Below are 23617 nucleotides of genomic sequence, written 5' to 3'. Positions count from 1 at the left end.
ACAAGCAGTGAAGTTTCAACTCTGTCTGTCCGTGGCCTCTCTTCCTCGGAGCGCACTGTCACTGTGTCCGTTTCCATCTTGTCCAGCTGTGTCTAACATTTCACGTAAACCCTGTTTCTTGTCTGCATCGAAGTAGCGGTCCTTGTACCTAGCATCGACCATGGTGGCGACACAGTATTGGCTCAGAGAGAATGCCACCAAATTGCTTGTTCACAGCCTCTAGTAAAGTACTTCTCCAAGTTAACCCGGTCTGTGTTGGCATTTTTGTTGATCAGGCGTTTCAACAACATGACAGGGTATCACTTCTGCTGTAGACACAGTTGAGCTTATTTCTCCAGTCAGTTGTTTGAATGGAGCCAGGGGTGTTCATGTTTCCAAGTTTCAAACATGTTCTCAAATGCCATTGAAATGGCAGCAGCGGTATGAGAACGAGCACATTCTTGAGCATGCAATACGGCTTTCCTCAGTACGAAATCCTCGTCGACACACTGTGAAATCCTCGTCGACTCACAATGCTCATGGGGCTGACATCGCTGTACCAAATGTCAGTCGTGAAGCTAATAGCAGTGACACCCATAGCAAGTAGCTCATGAATGTGAGTTTCAATACTGTGTAACTCCGGTAGGGCAACATCTGAAAAATAGTGCCTACTTGGTAGAGTGTACCGGTGCTCTACCAGTTGGCGAAAGCCAACATAATCCACCACAGAGAACGGTTGATTGTCAAGGGCAATGAAATCCATTATTGATTACACTTTCAAATGACTGCTCGACTTGTTGACTGCTCGTTCCACACAGCAGACATTGTGGGCTAGGTTAGGAATACTGTGTTGCACGTGTAGCGCTATATTTTTCGTGGCATCATTACGTCATCTATCTAAACTATATCGGTATGCACGTAAGCTTTGATATCGGTTTTGCACATTGGCGTTAAACTAGACATCGGGCTGATGTTGGCAATTTTAGCTAATATCGTCCGATTATGATATGCTTACCGATATATCGTGCATCCCTAGTTACCAGCCTCATTCTAAAATGGATGAATTAGTTTTTTTTCTTCTCATTATTCTACACACAATACCCCATAATAACAAACAAAGTTTAAACAAAGTGAAATTTGTGCAAATGTATAAAAAAATAAAAATATTATATTTACATACAGTGCATTGCGAAAGTATTCGGCCCCCTTGAACTTTGCGACCTTTTGCCACATTTCAGGCTTCAAACATAAAGATATAAAACTGTATTTTTTTGTGAAGAATCAACAACAAGTGGGACACAATCGTGAAGTGGAACGACATTTATTGGATATTTCAAACTTTTTTAACAAATCAAAAACTGAAAAGTTGGGTGTGTAAAATTACTCAGCCTCTTTACTTTCAGTGCAGCAAACTCTCTCCAGAAGTTCAGTGAGGATCTCTGAATGATCCAATGTTGACCTAAATGACTAATGATGATAAATACAATCCACCTGTGTGTAATCAAGTCTCCGTATAAATGCACCTGCACTGTGATAGTCTCAGAGGTCCGTTAAAAGCGCAGAGAGCATCATGAAGAACAAGGAACACACCAGGCAGATCCGAGATACTGTTGTGAAGAAGTTTAAAGCCGGATTTGGATACAAAAAGATTTCCCAAGCTTTAAACATCCCAAGGAGCACTGTGCAAGCGATAATATTGAAATGGAAGGAGTATCAGACCACTGCAAATCTACCAAGACCTGGCCGTCCCTCTAAACTTTCAGCTCATACAAGGAGAAGACTCATCAGAGATGCAGCCAAGAGGCCCATGATCACTCTGGATGAACTGCAGAGATCTACAGCTGAGGTGGGAGACTTTGTCCATAGGAACACAATCAGTCGTATATTGCACAAATCTGGCCTTTATGGAAGAGTGGCAAGAAGAAAGCCATTTCTTAAAGATATCCATAAAAAGTGTCGTTTAAAGTTTGCCACAAGCCACCTGGGAGACACACCAAACATGTGGAAGAAGGTGCTCTGGTCAGATGAAACCAAAATTGAACTTTTTGGCAACAATGCAAGACGTTATGTTTGGCGTAAAAGCAACACAGCTCATCACCCTGAACACACCATCCCCACTGTCAAACATGGTGGTGGCAGCATCATGGTTTGGGCCTGCTTTTCTTCAGCAGGGACAGGGAAGATGGTTAAAATTGATGGGAAGATGGATGGAGCCAAATACAGGACCATTCTGGAAGAAAACCTGATGGAGTCTGCAAAAGACCTGAGTCTGGGACGGAGATTTGTCTTCCAACAAGACAATGATCCAAAACATAAAGCAAAATCTACAATGGAATGGTTCAAAAATAAACATATCCAGGTGTTAGAATGGCCAAGTCAAAGCCCAGACCTGAATCCAATCGAGAATCTGTGGAAAGAACTGAAAACTGCTGTTCACAAATGCTCTCCATCCAACCTCACTGAGCTCGAGCTGTTTTGCAAGGAGGAATGGGAAAAAAATGTCAGTCTCTCGATGTGCAAAACTGATAGAGACATACCCCAAGCGACTTACAGCTGTAATCGCAGCAAAAGGTGGCGCTACAAAGTATTAACTTAAGGGGGCTGAATAATTTTGCACGCACTATTTTTCAGTTTTTGATTTGTTAAAAAAGTTTGAAATATCCAATAAATGTTGTTCCACTTCATGATTGTGTCCCACTTGTTGCTGATTCTTCACAAAAAAATACAGTTTTATATCTTTATGTTTGAAGCCTGAAATGTGGCAAAAGGTCGCAAAGTTCAAGGGGGCCGAATACTTTCGCAAGGCACTGTAAGTATTCAGCCCCTTCACTCAGTACTTTTTTGAAACACCTTTGGCAGCAATTACAGCCTCGAGTCTTCTTGAGTATGACTCTACAAGCTTAGCACACCTGTATTTGGGGGGGTTGTCCTATTATTCTATGCAGATCCTCTGAAGCTCTGTCAGGTTCGATGGGGAGCGTCACTGCACAGCAATTTTCAGGTTTCTCCAGAGATGTTGGATCGGGTTCAGCTCTGGGCTCTGCCTGGGGAACTCAATGACATTCAGAGACTTGTCCCAAAGCCTCTCCTGCGTTGTCTTGGCTGTGGGATTAGGGTCATTGTCCTGTTAGAAGGTGATCCATCGCCCCTGTATGAGGTCGTGAGCGCTTTGGAGCAGGTTTTCATCAAGTATCACTCTGTAGTTTGCTCCGTTCATCTTTCCTTTGGACCTGACTGGTCTCCCAGTCCCTGCTGCTGAAAAACATCCCCACAGCATGATGCTGCCACAACCATGCTTCACCGTAGGGATGGTGCCAGGTTTCCTCCAGATGTGACGCTTGGCATTCAGGCCAAAGAGTTCAATGTTGGCTTCATCAGACCAGAGAATCTTGTTTCTCATGGTCTGAGAGTCCTTTAGGTGCCTTTTACTGAGGAGTGACTTCCGCCTGGCCTCTCTACCATAAAAGCCTGATTGGTGGAGAGCTGCAGTGATGGGAGAACCTTCCAGAAGGATAACCATCTCCACAGAAGAACTCTGGAGCAATGTCAGAGTGACCATCGGGTTCTTGGTCACCTCCCTAACCAAGGCCATTCTCCACCGATTGCTAAGTTTGACCAGGTGGCCAGCTCTAGGAAGAGTCTTGGTGGTGCCAAACTTTTTCCATTTAAGAATGATGGAACCCACTGTCTTCTTGGACTTTCAATGCTGCAGAAATATTTTGGTACCCTTCCCCAGATCTGTGCCTCGACACAATCCTGTCTCTGAGCTCTACGGACAATTCCTTCAACCTCATGGCTTGGATTTTGCTCTGACAAGCACTGTCAACTGTGGTACCTTATACAGTTGCTTGCGAAAGTATTCACCCACCTTGGCATTTTTCCTATTTTGTTGCCTTACAACCTGGAATTAAAATAGATTTTTGGGGGGTTTGTATCATTTGATTTGCACATGCTTTGAAGATGCAAAATATTTTTGTTGTGAAACAAACAAGAATAAGACAAAAAAACAGAACTTGAATGCCCATAACTATTCACCCCCCCAAAGTTAATACTTTGTAGAGCTACCTTTTGTAGCAATTGCAGCTGCAAATCTCTTGGGTTATGTCTCTATAAGCTTGGCACATCTAAATACTGGGATTTTTGCCCATTCTTCAAGGCACAACTGCTCCAGCTCCTTCAAGTTGGATGGGTTCCCCTGGTGTACAGCAATCTTTAAGTCAAACCACAGATTCTCAATTGGATTGAGGTCTGGGCTTTGACTAGGCCATTCCAAGACATTTAAATATTTCCCTTTAAACCACTTGTTGTTGCTTTAGCAGTATGCTTAGGGTCATTGTTCAGCTGGAAGGTTGAACCTCTGTCCCCGTCTCAAATCTCTGGAAGACTGAAACAGGTTTCCCTCAAGAATTGCCTTGTATTTAGTGCCATCCATCATTCCTTCAATTCTGACCAGTTTCCCAGGCCCTGCCAATGAAAAACATCCCCACAGCATGATGCTGCCACCACCATGCTTGGGGTGATGAGAGGTGTTGGAATTGCGCCAGACATAGCGTTTTGATGATGACAAAAAGCTCAATTTTAGTCTCCTTTGACCAGAGTACCTTCTTCCATATGTTTGGAGAGTCTTCCACATGCCTTTTGGCGAACACCAAAATGTGTTTGCTTATTTTTATCTTTAAGCAGTGGCTTTTTTCTGGCCACTCTTCCGTAAACCCGGCAGGGGCGGCAGGTAGCCTAGTTGTTAGAGCGTTGGACTAGTAACCGAAAGGTTGCAAGTTTGAATCCCTGAGATGACAAGGTAAAATCTGTCTTTCTGCCCCTGAACAAGACAGTTAACCTGCTGTTCCTAGGTCATCATTGAAAATAAGAATGTGTTCTTTTCTGGCTTGCCTTGTTAAATAAAGGTAAAATAAAAAAATAAGTACCCAACTCTGTGGAGTGTACGGCTTAAAGTGGTCCTATGGACAGATACTCCAATCCCGCCTTGGAGCTTTGCAGCTCATTCAGGGTTATCTTTAGTCTCTTTGTTGCCTTTCTGATTAATTCCCCCCTTGTCTGGTCTGTGAGTTTTGGTGGGCGGCCGCCCTCTCTTGACAGGTTTGTTGCAGGTTTGTTGTGGTGCCATATTCTTTCCAATTTTTAATAATGTATTTAATTGTGCTCCGTGGGATGTTCAAAGGTTCAGATATTTTTTACAACCCAACCCTGATCAGTACTTCTCCACACCTTTGTCCCTGAGCTGTTTAGAGAGCTCAGTGGTCTTCCTGGTGCCGTTTGCTTGGTGGTGGCGCTCATTTAGTGGTGTTGGAGACTCTGGGGCCTTTCAGAACAGGTGTATATATACTGAGATCATGTGACACTTAGATTGCACACAGGTGGACTTTATTTAACTAATTATGTGACTTCTGAAGGTAATTGGTTGCACCAGATCTTATTTAGGGGTTTTAGGGGTGAACACATATGCACACACCACTTTTATTTTTTTTATATATATATTTTTTTTAGTTATTTTTAAAATTTCACTTCACCAATTTGGACTATTTTGTGTTTATCCATTAAATGAAATCCAAATAAAAATCTATTTAAATTACAGGTTGTAATGCAACAAAATAGGAAAAACGCCAAGGGAGGGTGAATACTGCCTTTCCAAATCATGTGCAATCAATTGAATTTACCACAGGTGGACTCCAATCAAATTGTAGAAACATCTCAAGGATGATCAATGGAAACAGGATGCACCAGAGCTCAATTTCAAGTCTCATAACAAAGAGTCTGAATACCTAGCTAAAATTACAAAAAACATGTTTTCACTCTGTTGTTATGGGGTATTGTTTGTAGATTTATGAGGGAAAAAATATTTAATAGATTTTAAGGCTGCAACGTAACAAATTGTGAAAAAAGTCAAGGGGTCTGAATACTTTCCGAATGCACTGTACATTAGAGTATGATTTTTTGCAACTTCACATGTGTAGTTACAGGAATAAAAGTCTCTAAATAGGCATAATGACACCATAACTCCACCTAGCAACAACAAAACATTTACATGTCATTGAAAATGTCACATGAAAATTGGACACCGCATATTTCTTTGTTATGCCTAGTATTCAGGTCTGTTTGTGCTTTAGCCAACTTTATATCATTTATAGCCATGCTAAACATTCCTGAAGAATGGAATAGATAAACAACTAGCTGTCAAATACTTGCTTCCTCTGTCTTTTTTTCCTCCACTCCTTGCCTCTCTTTGAAAGTGCATTGGATCCCGAGGGGAAAAGCCTTCACTCCTCTACCCCAATGTGCTTTGAGAGGAAGGTGAGGAATGGAGGAAACTAGGGGATAATCTCAATTCCAATTCCTTGAATCCTCATATTCTCGCCTCTTTCTCAAAACCCATTGGATCAGACCAATGGGGTAGAGGAGACGAATCAAGGAAATGCAATTGAGATTTTCCCAAGGACAGAGGAAGCAAGTGTTTGACAGCTATTAACATTTTTAGACAGTACAAGAGTGAGTGAGTGAGTGAGTGAGTGAGTGAGTGAGTGAGTGAGTGAGTGAGTGAGTGACTGAGTGAGTGAGTGACTGAGTGAGTGAGTGAGTGAGAGTGGTTAATGAATGAGTGAGTGACTGAGCTACCATAATACCCATAGCCTGTCCAGAAACAACCCCTAGCCCCAACCCTCCAGAGTCTAGCCCAGGGACGTCAAACATAAGACCCCCTCACCTGGCACGTGAGGGGGTCCAATCCGGCCCGTAGGTGGTTTGAGTATATTGAAATATTGACCAATTCAATATACTTTCAAATAACTAAAGCCAAATTTAAACTGTACATACATGATAATGGACCTACATTCATAGAGTTTCTTGACTGTGTCAACTCTCTAATAATCACCAAAAGGAAAGCTAAACAGTCAGGTAGCATCAAAAATTCAAAAATCGATGGTTAGGGTAGGGCTGTGGCGGTCATGAAATGTCAGCCGGTGATTGTCAAGGATATAACTGCCGGTCTCACGGTAATTGACCGTTAATTAACATAAGGACGTTTAGCTTATCCTGGATTCCACACATAGCCCACAAGCCAATGATGCAGAACTTTGGAACATCTACATTTTAAAAAGTCTAATAAATCCATGTAATATAGCCTACACCATCACAATAAATCCATTATTTATTTTAGACAGGTCTAAAGAAACATGATATGAAGAAAATGTAGTTTTAAGAAGAACAGAATAGCATATACTCTTAGTTGTCCTTATGTTAGGTCATATGGCTGTGGGCTACACTAGTTCATTAAGCAGACAATATTTGTTTTATAGTATTAAGAATACAATTGATCAAACTTAATAAAATAGAAAGGATATTTTTTCCCCAAAATTTCTAAGGAAGTGCAAACATGAGGCTATTCTGTGTTGAGCGGTTAACAAAGAAACTGGTCCTCCTATAAGCTTAATTTAGATTTTTTATGCAACTTTAGTTGTGATACAAGCATTGGGCTATATGTTTGGATTTTTTGTACATTCTAGGGCTGCATGATGCGACTTTTTTCAAATAATCAGAGTCCCATGAAAGGCATGAGCTTTGATTTGTTTCATGTGCAAGCTGCACACACTTCATCAGTCTTTCATTCACAATTTGACAAGCACTTGATAATGTTCTCACCAGGCCTCAAATTTCCCGGCAACATCCCCCTTGTGTGGCCGCAATGCAACTCAAAAAAATCCATGCCTATTGCGGCCAAATTGGCCGTTGTGCCCTTGGGCTGAATATAATAATTATAATTCCTTTCTCCCAGCTGCCATGCTGTGAAGCAGCTCTCACTCACATGGCTCTGTCAGATATCTACATTCTTATTAGCCAATTCCTGTCACGTGATTGGGTCCTTCTCACAGACATTTCAGCTAAGAAGTAGGCTACAAGTGAATGAAGACAGACACGTCAGGGATGCAACTGCGCGCAATCCTCTTACCAAATTCTAAGGTGCATATTGAAGATGTTAGAACTGTCCACATTTAGTCTACTTTTATCAGCCAACAAGATGAGTGGACCTAACAATCAGCAAAATCACTAGCCTATGTCAATCTACCATCCCCCATAGTGCAAAAGTTTATCAATTATATTGGTCAACTTGTCCTTCTGTGAAAACCATGACAAGAAACAGAAACAATAACTCCTGGGGAAGGAACCAAAGGGTGTGACAGATAGAGAGAAGGTAATCAGGAAGGTGATGAAGTCCAGGTGAGTCTGATGAGGCACAGGTGCACATAACGATGGTGACAGGTGTGCGTAATAATGAGCAGCCTGTTGACCTAGAGCGCTGGAGACGAAGTGTACGTGACAGTACCCCCTTTCTGACATGCGGCTCCAGCCGCAGGACACCGACCAAAGGGATGATCCCGGGGACCAGGAGTGGACCGGTCGCCTCTACTGAGGCGCGGGAACCTGACGAGTCGGCTGAGGTGCGGGAACCTGATGAGCCGGCTGAGGCATGGAAGCCTGACGAGCTAGCTGAGGCATCCTCGATAGACTCGGCAACAGGCCAACCGAGTCTTGTGAACCTGACGTTATGGCTGAGGCATGGAAGTCTGATGAACCGGCTGATGCATGCTCGGTTCGCCGGCAGCGGCACCCGGACCCGACGTCACCTATTAACACGCCTTTGTTGAGGCGTTATTCTGTAACGTGTACCATGGAAGTCGGGAAGCAAGTAGAGGGAGTGAATAATTTAATAAATAAACTAACACAGACAAAACAAGTAACATGAGCAGCGTACAGACACAAAACAGAAACAATAACGCCTGGAGAAGGAACCAAAGGGAGTGACAGATATAGGGAAGGTAATCAGAAAGGTTATGAAGTCCAGGTGAGTCTGATGAAGCGCTGGTGCGCGTAACGATGGTGACAGGTGTGTGTAATAATGAGCAGCATGGTGACCTAGAGCGCCGGAGAGGGAGTTTGTGACAAGAACACTTTTCCCGTGGTTAATTTTCATGCCAACCAGGTACTCCTGTACTCAATGTGCTTAATATTAGAAAGGTTTATAAATAAATATACAGTTGAAATCGGAAGTTTACATACACTTAGGTTGGAGTCATTAAAACTTGTTTTTCAACCACTTTACGCGTTTCTTGTTAACAAACTATGGTTTTGGTAAGTCGGTTAGGACATTTACTTTGTGCATGACAGGACCACGTAGCCGTCATACCGCTCAGGAAGGAGACGCATTCTGTCTCCTAGAGATGAATGTACTTTGGTGCGAAAAGTGAAAATCAATCCCAGAACAACAGCAAAGGACCTTGTGAAGATGCTGGAGGAAACAGGTATAAAAGTATCTATAGTATATAAAAAAGTAAGAAAGTATCACAGTAAAGCGAGTCCTATATCGACATATCCTGAAAGCCGTTCAGCAAGGAAGACGTCAATGCTCCAAAACCGCCATAAAAAAGCCAGACTATGGTTTGCAACTGCACATGGGGACAAAGATCATACTTTTTGGAGAAATGTCCTCTGGTCTGATGAAACAAAAATATAACTGTTTGGCCATAATGACCATTGTTATGTTTGGAGGAAAAATGGAGAGGCTTGCAAGCCGAAGAACACCATCCCAACCGTGAAGCACGGGTGTGGCAGCATCATGTTGTAGGGGTGCTTTGCAGCTGGAGGGACTGGTGCACTTCACAAAATAGATGGCATCATGAAGTAGGAAAATTATGTGGATACAGTATATTGAAGCAACATCTCAAGACAGCAGTCTTGAAGTTAAAGCTTGGTCGCAAATGGGTCTTCCAAATTGACAATGACCCCAAGCATAGTTCCAAAGTTGTGGCAAAATGGCTTAAGGACAACAAAGTCAAGGTTTTGGAGTGGCCATCACAAAGCCCTGACCTCAATCCTATAGAAAAGTTGTGGATAGAACCGAAAAAGCTTGTGCGAGCAAGGAGGCCTACAAACATGACTCAGTAACTCCAGCTCTATCAGGAGGAATGGGCCAAAATTCACCCAACTTATTTGTGGAAGGCTTCCCGAAACGTTTGACCCAAGTTAAACTATTTAAAGGCAATGCAACCAAATTCGAATTGAGTGTATGTAAACTTATGACCACTGGGAATGTGATGAAAGAAATCAAATATTAAATAAATCATTCTCTCTACTACTTATTCTGACATTTCATATTCTTAAAATAAAGTGGTGATCCTAACTGACCTATGACAGGGAATGTTTACTAGGATTAAATGTCAGGAATTGAGAAAAACTGAGTTTAAATTTATTTGGCTAAGGTGTATGTAAACTTCTGACTTCAAGTGTAGTAGGCCTAGTCTACAGAAAGCTGATGGGATACTCCCCTTTTTAATAGAGGCCATCAAAACTCTGTTTTCTCACACAATTGCATAGCCTATATACATTTTGCTCACAGGCTCTCATGAAGTGTTTGATTTGAGAGTGATTAGAGGGACAATAGAGGGCTGAGTACCAGGCAGTTAGCAAGTTCAGTAGGCTACTAATGACCATCAGCAGTATCAGAGTTTGGAGAAGCCTAATAACTGTGACTAAATGGTCACATGGAATTTGACCCGTGTCATGAATCAAATCAAATCAAATCACATTTATAATCACACGTTCTCTGGAAAATAATGCAACTCCGTGGAAGGTCAGTTTCACTCCGGTAACTGATTGTGGAACACACCTTCCACATCGTTCATTATTTTCCATAGAGCTCATAGCCCCTCTGATTATCCCTTACATATGCTTAGCTAGGTCTGGGCTGTATTAGATTCTGTATCAGCACCACAGAGCTCTCACTCCACGCGTCTCCCCACTGAACCGGCTTATAAATGTAATCCCCCAATTATTGCTGCTCCGTATTGTACTGTGCACCTGCATATTCATAATTAAAAGCTGGCAGATCTAATGAGAATTGTGAAGACAAAACAGAAACCACATCTGCCTAGTCAACATCACAAGGCAAGTAAATAAATTAATAAATAAAGACAGGAAGCATGTTGATGTGTGTTGTGAATGCAGGAGGAGGGAGCAGAGTGGGTCCTCAGCATCTTAACAAGGATCTTTTCATCCATGCTCTGCGTTTAATTAAGCTCTGGGATTCCAACCAATTAAAGTGTTGAGCCCCCAGGGCAAAGTACTTTTGATTGGTTCTTGACAGTTTCAATCAAATGCTTATTCCCACCCACGATGAGTCTTCAAGGGGATAGTTCAGATGATATTATATTACAGAACATTCGGACATAAATTGATGTAGAACAGACATTATTCTCTATCATGTAAAACAGAACATCCTGTCAGCTCTGCAACGGTGCGGCTAAGACTTGACAATAATGTATTACCTTTTTCTGGTAAGTAGTACATGTGTCCAACATTGTATCCAATTTGCTCGATTAGACAAATTAAATGGGACTCAGAAATATCTAGGGACGGGATTGTCCGCCATTTACATTAATTAATATTTAATTCCCCTTTGATCGATATATTTAGCATTCATTTGTACACGTCCTGTCCTGTTGATTCAGATGCAGAGAAGGCTATTGATTTTTTAATTCCCATTGAAAAGGTGAGGGCCACTTAAATTAGTGAAACACTCCGACTCGCGATTCATCTTCTGCTCTCATCCGTAGTGACAACTTGTTATTTCCCCTGCCTTGACTTCTATCCTCTATCCTGTTCATTAAAATGTGTGATAAAAGTGAGAGAGAGAGAGAGAGAGAAGGAGGGAGAGCGATAGAGAAGGATAACGACAGAGAGGGAGAGAGAGAAAGATGGGGAGAGAGAGAGAGGAGGGAGAGCGATAGAGAAGGATAACGACAGAGAGTGAGAGAGAGAAAGATGGGGAGAGAGAGAGAGAGATCAAAGGGCTACATGGCAATAGCAGGAGTCAGGATTTCCTTTGAAAGTGAGTCATTATGAGCCCCAGTCAGATCCCATGGCAGGGGAGGAACAGGGCCGTCACTCTGGGCTTAGAGATGGAGCAGCCTGGGTCTCAGGTGGTTCTGAGGTGGTAGAGGGGGGTACGAAGGGTTAGGGGGGGGGTTGTAGGGACTAAAGAGTAGATAGGAAGAAGAGGGGGTTATTTGGGGGTAGTTGGTGCTGGTGTGCTAGTCCTGAGGCTGTTGGGAAAACATAAGGTGTGTTCGCTCTTATCAAGTATAGAGTTGTAAGTGAATAATAACCCAAATCAAATCAAATCAAAGATTTTGATTTGATTTGATTTGATTTGAATAATAACCCTTCATCTTTTCATTGGAATTAAATCTTCCAAGCGAGTTCATAGTCTTAGCCTGTTGGGAAAACATAAGGTGTGTTCGCTCTTATCAAGTATAGAGTTGTAAGTGAATAATAACCCAAATCAAATCAAATCAAAGATTTTGATTTGATTTGATTTGATTTGAATAATAACCCTTCATCTTTTCAATGGAATTAAATCTTCCAAGCGAGTTCATAGTCTTAGCCTCTGCATGTTTTTTCCTCCTTTTTTCCTCTTTTCAAAGTTTGTTTGTTCTACTGCATGCTAATTTGACTTAACTATTTCCTCCCCCAAGAGAGGAGCAAGGTTACAGTATATAGAAAAGAAAGAGAAGAAAGATAAAGTTTTGATTAGGAGGAAGGGGAACACTTGTCATGACATTTTTGAAATGACCAATGGTGCATGGGTGGGATTGAAAACAAAACAAAGAATGTCTGCTATCTGAAAGGAAAGTATTCTTATATTCTTCTTAAAGTTGGCAGTGTTATAAAAAGCAACTTAGTTAACACACATACAATATAAATGTATATGTGGAGTTGAACCCACAACTTTGGTGTTGCTAACAATATCCACCAAGCCACTGATCCATATTAACCTCACATGACATTGGAGTCATTGTCATTGTGAAGTTAATCTCTATAAAGTCATGTCACAATCCCTGTACTATTTTATCATTTGCATACACCTAAAGACATCCCCATTACACGACATACCTCCCGCTGGGCACAAATAAATGTCTATTCCACGTTTATACAACAAATTTTATTGAAATGATGTGGAAACAACATTGATTCAACATGTGTGTGCCCAGTGGGCTTGTCCTTCTCCCTAAGTAAGAACAAGCAGCTCCCTTGGTAGTACCCTGACTGAGACGTGTGAGAGACAGTTATAGCACCAGCGCCGCACAAAGTGAGCAAGCCAACTGTGACCTAAACAGGGCCATTGTTACCAATTTTACCAGCATTTCATTATTTTCAGGTCTATAAACATGCAACGCTCTTTAAATGACCCACATCCCCCTCAGACCCCCCACTGATGGAGACTGTGGCTCTCGTCCAACCAGATGTCCACTTTCTCACAGCGTGAGGTTCTCCATCCCGCGTCCGCCCCCCGCATCAGGAAACTAGAGACAGTCTAATAATAAAATCCTACACACACACACACACTAAAAGGAATGTTAGATTGGAAGATAAATATAACATTCTCCTTGGTGACATTCTGTTCCATACAGCATGTTGGCTTTTATTATGAAGAGGGCACAACATGGCTACGTCCCAAACAGCACCCTATTCACTTTCTAGTGCACTACTTTTGACCAGGGCCAATTGGGCCCTGGGACCCTGCACTATGTAGGGAATCACGTTTATTTGGGATGCAGACATGCACTTTACTGGCTCTCACACGTACAGAAGCTTTCATTCTTACATTCACATATTATGCACTAAGTAGGTGAACAGTGATAATGCAGAAGAACAATGTGTATCTGTTCATAGAGGATCAACCCTCTGAGCATTAGTTGCAAGGCCTTGCCCTTTATAAGGTCTTGCTATTAGAAACAAAGCCTGGAAGTAGCCAATGTACTCCAAAGAGATGCAATTATAAGCCTATTCATTATAAGCAACATTCAATTCGGCAGCAATGTACATTTGGCCAACTACTCACACTGAATTCTTCCACTGCTCTATCGTTCACTACATCTCAGTCTGAATCTTCCATCATTGAAAGTCGTTTGTGGTGACGTCGTTTGTGGTGAAAGTCATCAGTGATTGGATCGTCTCTAACCAATCAGAGTATCAAATCTAATTATGTACTTCGAAAACGCTGTACTAGTTCACCCACGTGTATTCTGGCTCTGGCCATGCCCATTAATTTCTGGGACCAATCGGATGGTTCGAATGTGTTCGCATTCTAGAGGGGTCGGAGAAGAAACGTTCATGGGCGTTTGGCTGGAGCAATGAGTCTGGGTAGCCAAGCAAAATGTACATAGTAACTAGACCGACTGGAATCTAAGTTATGTTGAAGAGTTAAGTCAATGTTAAATTGTTTATCAATTGGCATTCACCATATTATAAGTGTGTAAAAGGATTCATCACAATCACTTTTTTGGGTTCACCAAAACATTACAATCTGACAGAGACAGGCATTAGATTGGACTGGTTTCACTCAGCACCTGTGAAATAATGGATGGAGTGACAGCCACTATGAGATGTAATTCCCATGATAGAGCCATCTTTCTCTCTCCCCTGAGGTAACTTCTGAGCTGGACTCTGGCCTGCCTCCAGTCTGTACGCTCACACTGTGTCTGAGGACACAGTCTGACTATGCCAGCAACACCACTGAGCACACACACACACACACACACACACACACACACACACACACACACACACACACACACACACTCAAACACAAACGCACCATCACGCCAGCTACACCACAGAGTAAACACCCAACACCGCCCATTTTTGTTTCAATTATCTGCTGGGTCAAGTTCAGACAGGTGGGTAAGAGGGTCAGGTGGTTTAATTTAGCCGCATACAGCCATGAGTGGTAAGCAGGCTAGGGTCTAGCAGGCTAGCATCTATGCCAGGGGGCCAAAGGCTGTAGAATAATATAGTTACTGTAGATACTGTAGTTGGTTCCCTGGAGTGGGAAGATTGGGTATAGCTGCCCCCAGTATTGTATAATCATGGGAGGATATAGCTAAAGATATTGTAGTTTATCCAGGGGTTAGTTGTGGCCTGGAGTGTGGAGTGTGATCCTAGACACCCCCATTCTCCCTGGGCTATGGTACAGCCACTTGGATGGTTGTGTGGTTGGATGGTTGGATAGTTGGCTGGTTGGATAGTTGGATAGTTAAATGGTTGGTTGGATGGATGGATGGTTGGCTGGATTGTTTGATGGTTGGATGGATGGTTGGATATTCGTCTTCTGTTGTTTATGATTTGGTACCTGTTAATTCTGTGATTCAGACCTTTCAATCTTAGTTGAAATGAACAGTATTCCCTATGAGCAAAAGACATTGAAAATAAGTATTTGGGGTTGAAAAGACATTGAAAATCAGTCAGTCTGTGATATGTACCCATGTCTGTTTTTCTCTTGCCATTCTATTGTCATACTTGGCCACCAGTGGTGGAAAAGGTACTCAATTGTCATACTTGGCCACCAGTGGTGGAAAAGGTACTCAATTGTCATACTTGGCCACCAGTGGTGGAAAAGGTACTCAAGTAAAAGTAAAGATACCTTAATAGAAAATGCCTCAAGTAAAAGCAAAAGTTACCCAATAAAATGCTAAAAGTTTAAAAGTTTCTGGTTTTAAATGTACTTACTGAAAGTACAGTAGTGAAAAAAGTACTCGATTGTCATACTTGAGTAAAAGTAAATGCTATACGTCAATTCCTTATATTAAGCAAACCAGACAGTATAATTTTCTTGTTTTTAAAATGTACGGACAGACGGGCACACTTCAACACTCAAACATAATTTAGAAATGCAGTGTTTGTGTATAGTCCGTCAGATCAGAGGCAGTGGGAATGTGGATGAAGGTGCATGAATTGGACAATACTTCTGTCCTGCCTGAGAATTCTAAATCTAACGAGTACTTTTTGGTGTCAGGGAAAATGTATGGGAGTAAAAAGTACATCTTTATGGGGCCTCACGAGTGGCACTGCAGTGCAAGCTCGAGATTCTGGGTTCGAGTCCAGGCTCTGTCGCAGCCGGCCACGACCAGGAGACCCATGGGGCGTAGCACAATTGGTCCAGCCTCATCCGGGCTAGGCTGGCAGGGATGTCCTTATCCCATCGTGCACTAGCGACTCCTGTGGTGGGCCAGGTACAGTGCACACTGACACTGTCGCCAGGTGTACAGTGTTTTTTCCAACTCATTGGTGCTTCTGTGTCAAGAAGCTGTGTTTGGGTTGTGCTTCAGAGGATGCAGAGCTCGTCTCTCCTGAGTTGGGAGTTGCAGTAATGAGACAAGACTGTAATTACCAATTGGATACTGAGAAAATGGGGTTAAACATCTTTATGTTAGTGGAGTAAAAGTAAAAGTTGTGAATAGTAAAGCACAGATACCCCCAAAAACGACTTCCTTTACAATATTTTAACTTAAGTACTTTACACCACAGTTGGCCACACTTGGCTTTTTAGAGACCATATCCTTCGGAAACCTTGAGAGCTCAAAGATGGTAGGACAGAGAGGGGGGCAGGTACAGCGTTGCAGCGTGGGAGATAATATGCCCTAAAATTAAAGTGTTAAATTGTGACATTAGGAAGTGTGGCCATAACTTTCAGCCTGTATAAGTCTATCCTCAGCCCTTAACCCTTAGTCACTGCCCTCTACATTATTAGAAAGAGCTACACGGGTATCAGCTGAATTGAAACTCAGCTTGGATTGAGCTACATGTATTATAATAAAGATAAATACACAGTCATTCCTCTCAGATCTTCAATGATTGTCTTAGATCAAGAAGAGAAGAGAGGGTCAAACTGTACTCCCAGGCTTACTCTCACAATGCCCTGGTGGATATACACAGAAAGACATACCCTAGCTCCCAGACAGACAGACATACCCTAGCACCCAGACAGACAGACATACCCTAGCACCCAGGCAGACAGACATACCCTAGCTCCCAGACAGACAGACATACCCTAGCACCCAGGCAGACAGACATACCCTAGCTCCCAGACAGACAGACATGCCCTAGCACCCAGGTAGACAGACATACCCTAGCTCCCAGACAGACAGACATGCCCTAGCTCCCAGACAGACAGACATACCCTAGCACCCAGGCAGACATACCCTAGCACCCAGACAGACATACCCTAGCTCCCAGACAGACATACCCTAGCTCCCAGACAGACATACCCTAGCACCCAGGCAGACAGACCTACCCTAGCTCCCAGGCAGACAGACATACACTAGCTCCCAGAAAGACAGACATACACTAGCTCCCAGACAGATAGACATACCCTAGCTCCCAGACAGACAGACATATCCTAGCTCCCAGACAGACAGACATACCCTAGCACCCAGACAGACAGACATACCCTAGCACCCAGACAGACAGTCATACCCTAGCTCCCAGGCAGACAGACATACACTAGCTTCCAGACAGACAGACATACACTAGCTCCCAGACAGATATACATACACTAGCTCCCAGACGGACAGACATACACTAGCTCCCAGGCAGACAGACATACACTAGCTCCCAGGCAGACAGACATACATACCCTAGCTCCCAGACAGATATACATACACTAGCTCCCAGACAGACAGACATACACTAGTTCCCAGGCAGACAGACATACACTAGCTCCCAGGCAGACAGACATACACTAGCACCCACACAAAGGAAGTTTAAAAGAAAGAGTGTAGAGCAAAATGGCTGTGGGGCTCCCGGAAAGACTTTCAAAGCTTCTCAGTAAGTCAGATGATGTGGTATACCGTCATGTGAAACAAACAGTACCACTTTCCCTTTGAAAACCATGGATGCTATTTGAATACTCACTTCTTAGTGGCCCTCGAACAATACACTGATATTGGTGCTTTGCTGGAACTCAAAAGCTCTTTACACAAAAGGCAGAGGAGAGGAAATAAATGGGAGAATATAAGCTGGTAGAATACTGAATTGTGCTGAAGCCAGCTCTCTCTCTGTCTCAGTCTATATCTCCGTCTTTCTCTCTCTCACTTTTTTTCTCACTCTCTCACTGTCTCTCTTAGTATTTATGATGGTACTGTATCTGGAGGAGAAGTAAAGGAGAGGAAGGAGAAAGGATGGTGGAATGAGAATTCAGAGAACAATCTAATTTATCCTCATAACTTATTTAATAACTTCTGGGGAGAGTTCATGTTGTTGAACTTTTGCTTAACGCGTGCGGGTAGGATCTCTGAGTTTTAGTTCCCTTTTAATGTGACATATAAACTAAGGCTAGTTTATCTGACATACAAAGACCGTGGCTAGTTAGTTTGTTCTTCCCCCACTGTGAACAACAGCCTGAGGCCAGAGAAGGACTGTTGTCAGGCTAATAATAAACTCCATGGCTACATACATCTGAAGTGTGTTCTCTCTGAATCTGACTTTGGCCTCTAGCTTGGACAACAGATGGAATGTTAGGGTTTGAACCCCACTCTGATGCATCACACACATACACTGTAGCCTCGTTATTGTGTTACTATTTCCTATTCTAGGAAAAATATGTTTTTTTGTACTTTTTATTTCTGAATTGTTAGGAAAGACCTCGTAAATAAGCATTTCAAAGTAAAGTCTACATTTGTTGTATTCGGCGCGTGTGACAAATAACATTTGATTTCACACTAACAAACACACTAACAAAACGGCGGTGATAATGATATGCTGCGTAGCTCTCTCTCTCTCTCTCTCTCTCTCTCTCTATGCTGCGTAGCTCTCTCTCTCTCTCTCTCTCTCTCTCTCTCTCTCTCTCTCTCTCTCTCTCTCTCTCTCTCTCTCTCTCTCTCTGCTCCCACAGACAGCAGATATATGTTGTTTGTGTTGACTGTGGAGGCAAAATCAGTCTGTATGTGAGCACTTATGTGCATACATACAGTACTTACATGTGTGGGTATGCTGTCGCTTAGCTAACCCAGTATATATCTGGGGTGATATAGCAGTAGCTTAAAAAAAGAGATGAATTAACTCCCATGTTCAGTGGTTCTGTCTCTGTCAGCCTGCACCACCTGTCCAGGCTTTAATGAGAACGGGAGAGACAAAGATGATGGAGGGTCAATTACACCTCCATGTTGTAGACCAGAGGAAGGAACTGAATGCTAGTTCCCCTTTCATTACCACCCCCTGCTAAAGGGGTTAAGGGTGTTGCACCAGTTAGTGAAAGACAGTGAAGTTGTGATTGAGGGTTTTACTCTAACAGATAGAGATATCAGATCTTCTTTGAGGAGGGGAAGAGTCAGACAGTGTATTAGATGTGGTTGTAATGAGAAGATGAAATTGGTAGAGTAAAGACTCACCTTTCCAGGGCTGAAAGAGGTTAACAGAAACGTGTAGTATATTTGAGGTGTTATATAGTTGAGGTTTTTAAAAGGCTTCTGAAGTTTGTAATTTCCACTTTTACATTTCAGACTTGATTTCCCTTTACCCCTACAAAAATCTCCATTAATTATCATCCACATAATAATAAAAATGTTCTGTTGCTGCAGGATTATTTTCCTGCTGTAGCAAACTGGCTCAAATTAAGATCCTACATCTAAGTCTTCTAAACAACCATATTTCCTCCACCAGATCCGATGGACCAAGACAGCAGGCAGTGTGTCTGACCGCTTCCAGGACTCGAGTGTGTTTAACGAGACGCTGCACATCACCAAGATCCAGAGACACCAAGGGGGACGCTACTACTGCAAGGCTGAGAACGGCTTGGGCTCCCCGGCCATCAAGTCCATACGGGTCGACGTCTACTGTAAGTCCTGCAAATTACCGTCGGACACAGTGGTTGGGCCAACATTGTTTTCTTGTTATCTCAGTGTACCTTCTCAATGTTGCATCAAATCCAAAGTAACGAGTCAGTATACAGTTCTTGTTTCATTTTCATTTTCAACTAGATTTCAAACACAACGATAAGGTTTGGTTTTTCCTCTGAGTACATTTGTTATTTTTGTATTAAACCTTTGTTTAACTAGGCAAGTCAGTTAAGAGCAAATTCTTATTTACAATGACGACCTAGGAACAGTGGGTTAACTGCCTTGTTCAGGGGTAGAACGACAGCTTTTTACCTTGTTAGCTCGGGAATTCGATCTAGCGACTTTTTGGTTACTGTCCCAACGCTCTAACCACTAGGCTACCTGTCGCCCCAAAATGCTTTCTTTCCAGAGGTGCTTTGGTGATGCTCTGTGTATCCAGATTGTTGATTAAATTAAAAAGGCACTTTATTGTCATGTTGTGTCTATCCATGTACTGTAAGTACTCTGGTTACAATCCCGGCCCCATAAAATGGAAATGTCTGTTGGGATCCATTAAACTGAATGGCCATACACTGTATTGTTTTTATTGATCGGCCATTGATTGTCCTGTTCACCTCATCAATTGATGAGTGGTGAAGACACACGTCAGTGCACTTCCATCACAGCTACAACCCCCCTCCAGGCTGTTCCTCTGCACTACGACTCCAGTTACTACGAGTTAACTCAGAATTTTAAAGGGTGTGAACAGGTGTGGTTTTGCATAAATATCCAATGACAATGTCTGTAAGAGTGTAAGAAAAACAGGTTGCAAGGTGTGTTATTTGTAACACAGTTACCAACATCTGATGCAGTGTAAACATTCTATGTGAACCAGCATTGCCGTTTTCCTCTATCTTCAGACTGCACTTGATTGAGTTGGGGTCCTAGACCAGACATCGTGTGGTTTTGTTGGAGAAATTGTACAGTGGCTAACAGTCTTAACAACCCAACCCAGTAGGTTCCAACCGAGCCAAACCCAGTAGGTTCCAGCCGTGCCAAACCCAGTTGGTTCCAGCCGAGCCAAACCCAGTTGGTTCCAGCCGAGCCAAACCCAGTAGGTTCCAGCCGAGCCAAACCCAGTAGATTCCAGCCGTGCCAAACGCCGTAGGTTCCAGCCGTGCCAAACCCAGTAGGTTCCAGCCTAGCCAAACCCAGTAGGTTACAGCCGTGCCAAATCCAGCAAGTTCCAGCCCAGCCAAACTAGCCATTTCAATAGTGAGGTCTGATTGGAGTTGTCCGGGGCACTTTCTTTAGCTGCAATCCACAACTCCACAGAGGTGCACTTAAATGAAGGATGGTTGCTCTCGTCTGATCCCTAGACAAGCAAAAATCATCTGTCCCAGACAAACCAACTTCAAGCACTTAAAACCAGCACTTTCCCTTCCGTAACATCACTGCCAGTGATAAACTTTGGGCTTGTGTTCTCCTCTTCTCCCACTCTCTCTGTGGCAGAACACAGAGCAGTCTGCAGTGCTGTCTCTGTCTCTCCTCTCTGTCTCTCCTTTCTGCCTCTCCTCTCTCCGCTGCTTCTCCTCTCTCCTCTGCCTCGCCTTTCTCCTCTGTCTCGATCTCTCTCCTCTGTCTCGATCTCTCTCCTCTGTCTCGCCTCTCTGCCTCGCCTCTCTCTGCCTCTTCTCTGCCTCTCCTTTCTGCCTCTCGGCGGCCTCTGCCTCTGCTTTTGCTTCTGCTTCTGCCTCTTCTCTTCTCTCCTCTCATTTCCTTGTCAAGGCAGGGGTTAAGAAAAAACGCTTTCATCTGACATCCAAAGCCTCTCTTCCATCTGCCAATCACTCTTCTCAGTCTGTCACAACGGGCAGGGTCTGTCTGTGTGGCTGGTGTTTAGCCACACTGTCGCCAAGTCTCTTTCTATGCCTGTTCTCTCTTTCCTTCTGTCTCCATTTCCCCTTTCTATTTCCCTTTCTCTCTCTCTCTCTCTCTCTCTCTCTCTCTCTCTCTCTCTCTCTCTCTCTCTCTCTCTCTATTTCCCTCCCTGTCTCCTCTTCGCCCCTGCATGTCTGTGTGGCTCTCAGTCGTTGTACCTGTATATTAGTTCTGACGTGAGCAAGGGCTTTGGAATAGGTGATGGTTAGAAAGCTTGGAACTTGGAAGGAGGGGGAAGTAGTGGCTTTCTTTCTCTCCTTGTCTCCTTTCCTTCATCTGCTCTGGACTGCCATATTGCCTTTGTGGTGGATGTCTAACGGACATGTGCCTTCACCTGTCTAGTTTTCCACACTGTTGATTGTAAACTATTGAGACATACAATAGACCCTGGACAGACAGTGACTAACATCCCAGTGTCACTGGTTTAGCATTATAACAGTAAGATTACCAAAGTTGACCAGTGGCCATTTTAAATCCTCTCTGGTTTGCCATGGCATTGTTTACAGTTTAATGGATGGCAAATCCTGAATGGGCAGCGTGGGAGGGATGCTTAGCCTATCAGACACATCAGCTGTGACATCCAGACCATCATTCAACCAATGACGTCATCCAATGCTTTCACTAGTTGCCTCCCAGTCCAATGATGTCCTGAGTTGTGCTCTCCAGAAAAACTCTCTGTTGAACCTTTTACTGCAGTGGGCTGTTCTTACTGTTCTTAAAAAAAATAAAAATGTTGATTTTCCTTCCTTGTCCTTCTGAAACCATAGGGTTTATTTTCAATTTAGAGTGGAAATATTTCCAGCTTTATTTGTTCATACATACATACTTATAAAATCAATGTGTACTCCTTTCCTATCCGTTCACCTTCCAAAGAGACTGCTGGATCCGCCATGGCTCACAACGTCCAATAGACATTAAATTCAATGAAGTGATGGAAGGAAAGAGAGAAAGGGAGAATTCTCTGGACGCATTGCCTAGGTTCGAAAATAAATTAAATGAAAGAAGGAAGGGCAAAGAATGAAAAAAAGAGGGAGAATTCTATGGTAGAAGTATTGCCAACTCAAAAGGACAGACAACAGCAGGATGGGTAATTAACTTACCTCTGCAGCCCAGAGGAGCTGATATTAGCCCTGGCAGGCCTAGCAGGCACAACAGTAACTAATTTAAAATACCTACCCATCTAAGCACATTTCTACCTGCTGGTGCTTCAGAAGATGTGTTTGTTCATAGTGAGGTCTGCAGGGACAGATGCCCACTCAGAAGTTAATAAAGAACTCCCTACCGTCCTTCCGTTGATCGATTGGTAGCTTTGCTGTTCCTACGAACTTAGAGCCTCTTCTTCCTCAGTTCCTTGAAGGGTCCATCTATTACAATGTTATTCATTTCATCCGGGCTGTATGTGTGGTATTGCTGTGTCTGAGACTACATTGACGTACCTAGTAGAGAAAGGCCCATAGCGTTGCAGCAGGGGCTTATAGCTGGCTTTAAGGACTTCATCGGCCAGGAGGACTTCACGTTCCCAATGTAATACATTTCTGATGTGAAAAGAGTCCAATGGACTCCAATGAAGTACAAAAGACTCATGTACTTCACTTGTGCCCATGCGTTTAACAGGAGTTAGAGAGCATGTACTTGCATATTGGGACTGGAAAACTTTACTGCACTGATATTGAGTTTGCACTTTTACAGAGTGCACTTGTCAGGAATCAACAGTATATACCACCAATTTGACAATGGAGGTAATTTCAGGACTCTTTAAAGTGGATGAATAATCAAAATGACGATTTTTACACTGGAGGCTGCTGTGGCCCTATGAGTCCCCTACCAATCAGTGACACTTTTGTCATCTCCTTTGTATAGTTCCATACACAACCCATTACTCATCTTTAACAGGCTGAATGGACACAAGTCCCAACAGAAATGTTCCAACATTGAGTGGAAAGCCTTCCCAGAAGAGTGGAGGCTGTTATAGAAGCAAAGGGTGGACCAACTCCATATTAATGCTGTACACATGTTTTTGTCCATGTAGTGGATGA

At 43.0% G+C, this 23617-nt stretch overlaps 1 protein-coding gene across 1 annotated transcript in view; it reads left to right on the top strand.

Annotated features, from left to right (window-relative positions):
* The window catches only part of LOC139407848 (MAM domain-containing glycosylphosphatidylinositol anchor protein 2-like), a 338644-nt gene that overhangs the window by 114368 nt on the left and 200659 nt on the right, over positions 1–23617 (top strand). The window contains exon 3 of the mRNA XM_071151719.1: positions 19486–19660. Coding sequence (XP_071007820.1) covers positions 19486–19660 — 175 coding nt within the window. The remainder of the gene's footprint in view (positions 1–19485; positions 19661–23617) is intronic.

The sequence above is a fragment of the Oncorhynchus clarkii genome, chromosome 4 (assembly GCF_045791955.1).
Source record: "Oncorhynchus clarkii lewisi isolate Uvic-CL-2024 chromosome 4, UVic_Ocla_1.0, whole genome shotgun sequence".
NCBI classification, from domain to species: Eukaryota; Metazoa; Chordata; class Actinopteri; order Salmoniformes; family Salmonidae; genus Oncorhynchus; species Oncorhynchus clarkii.
Note: the sequence above shows the minus strand (reverse complement) of the source record. Positions and strands in the feature narration are given on the sequence as shown.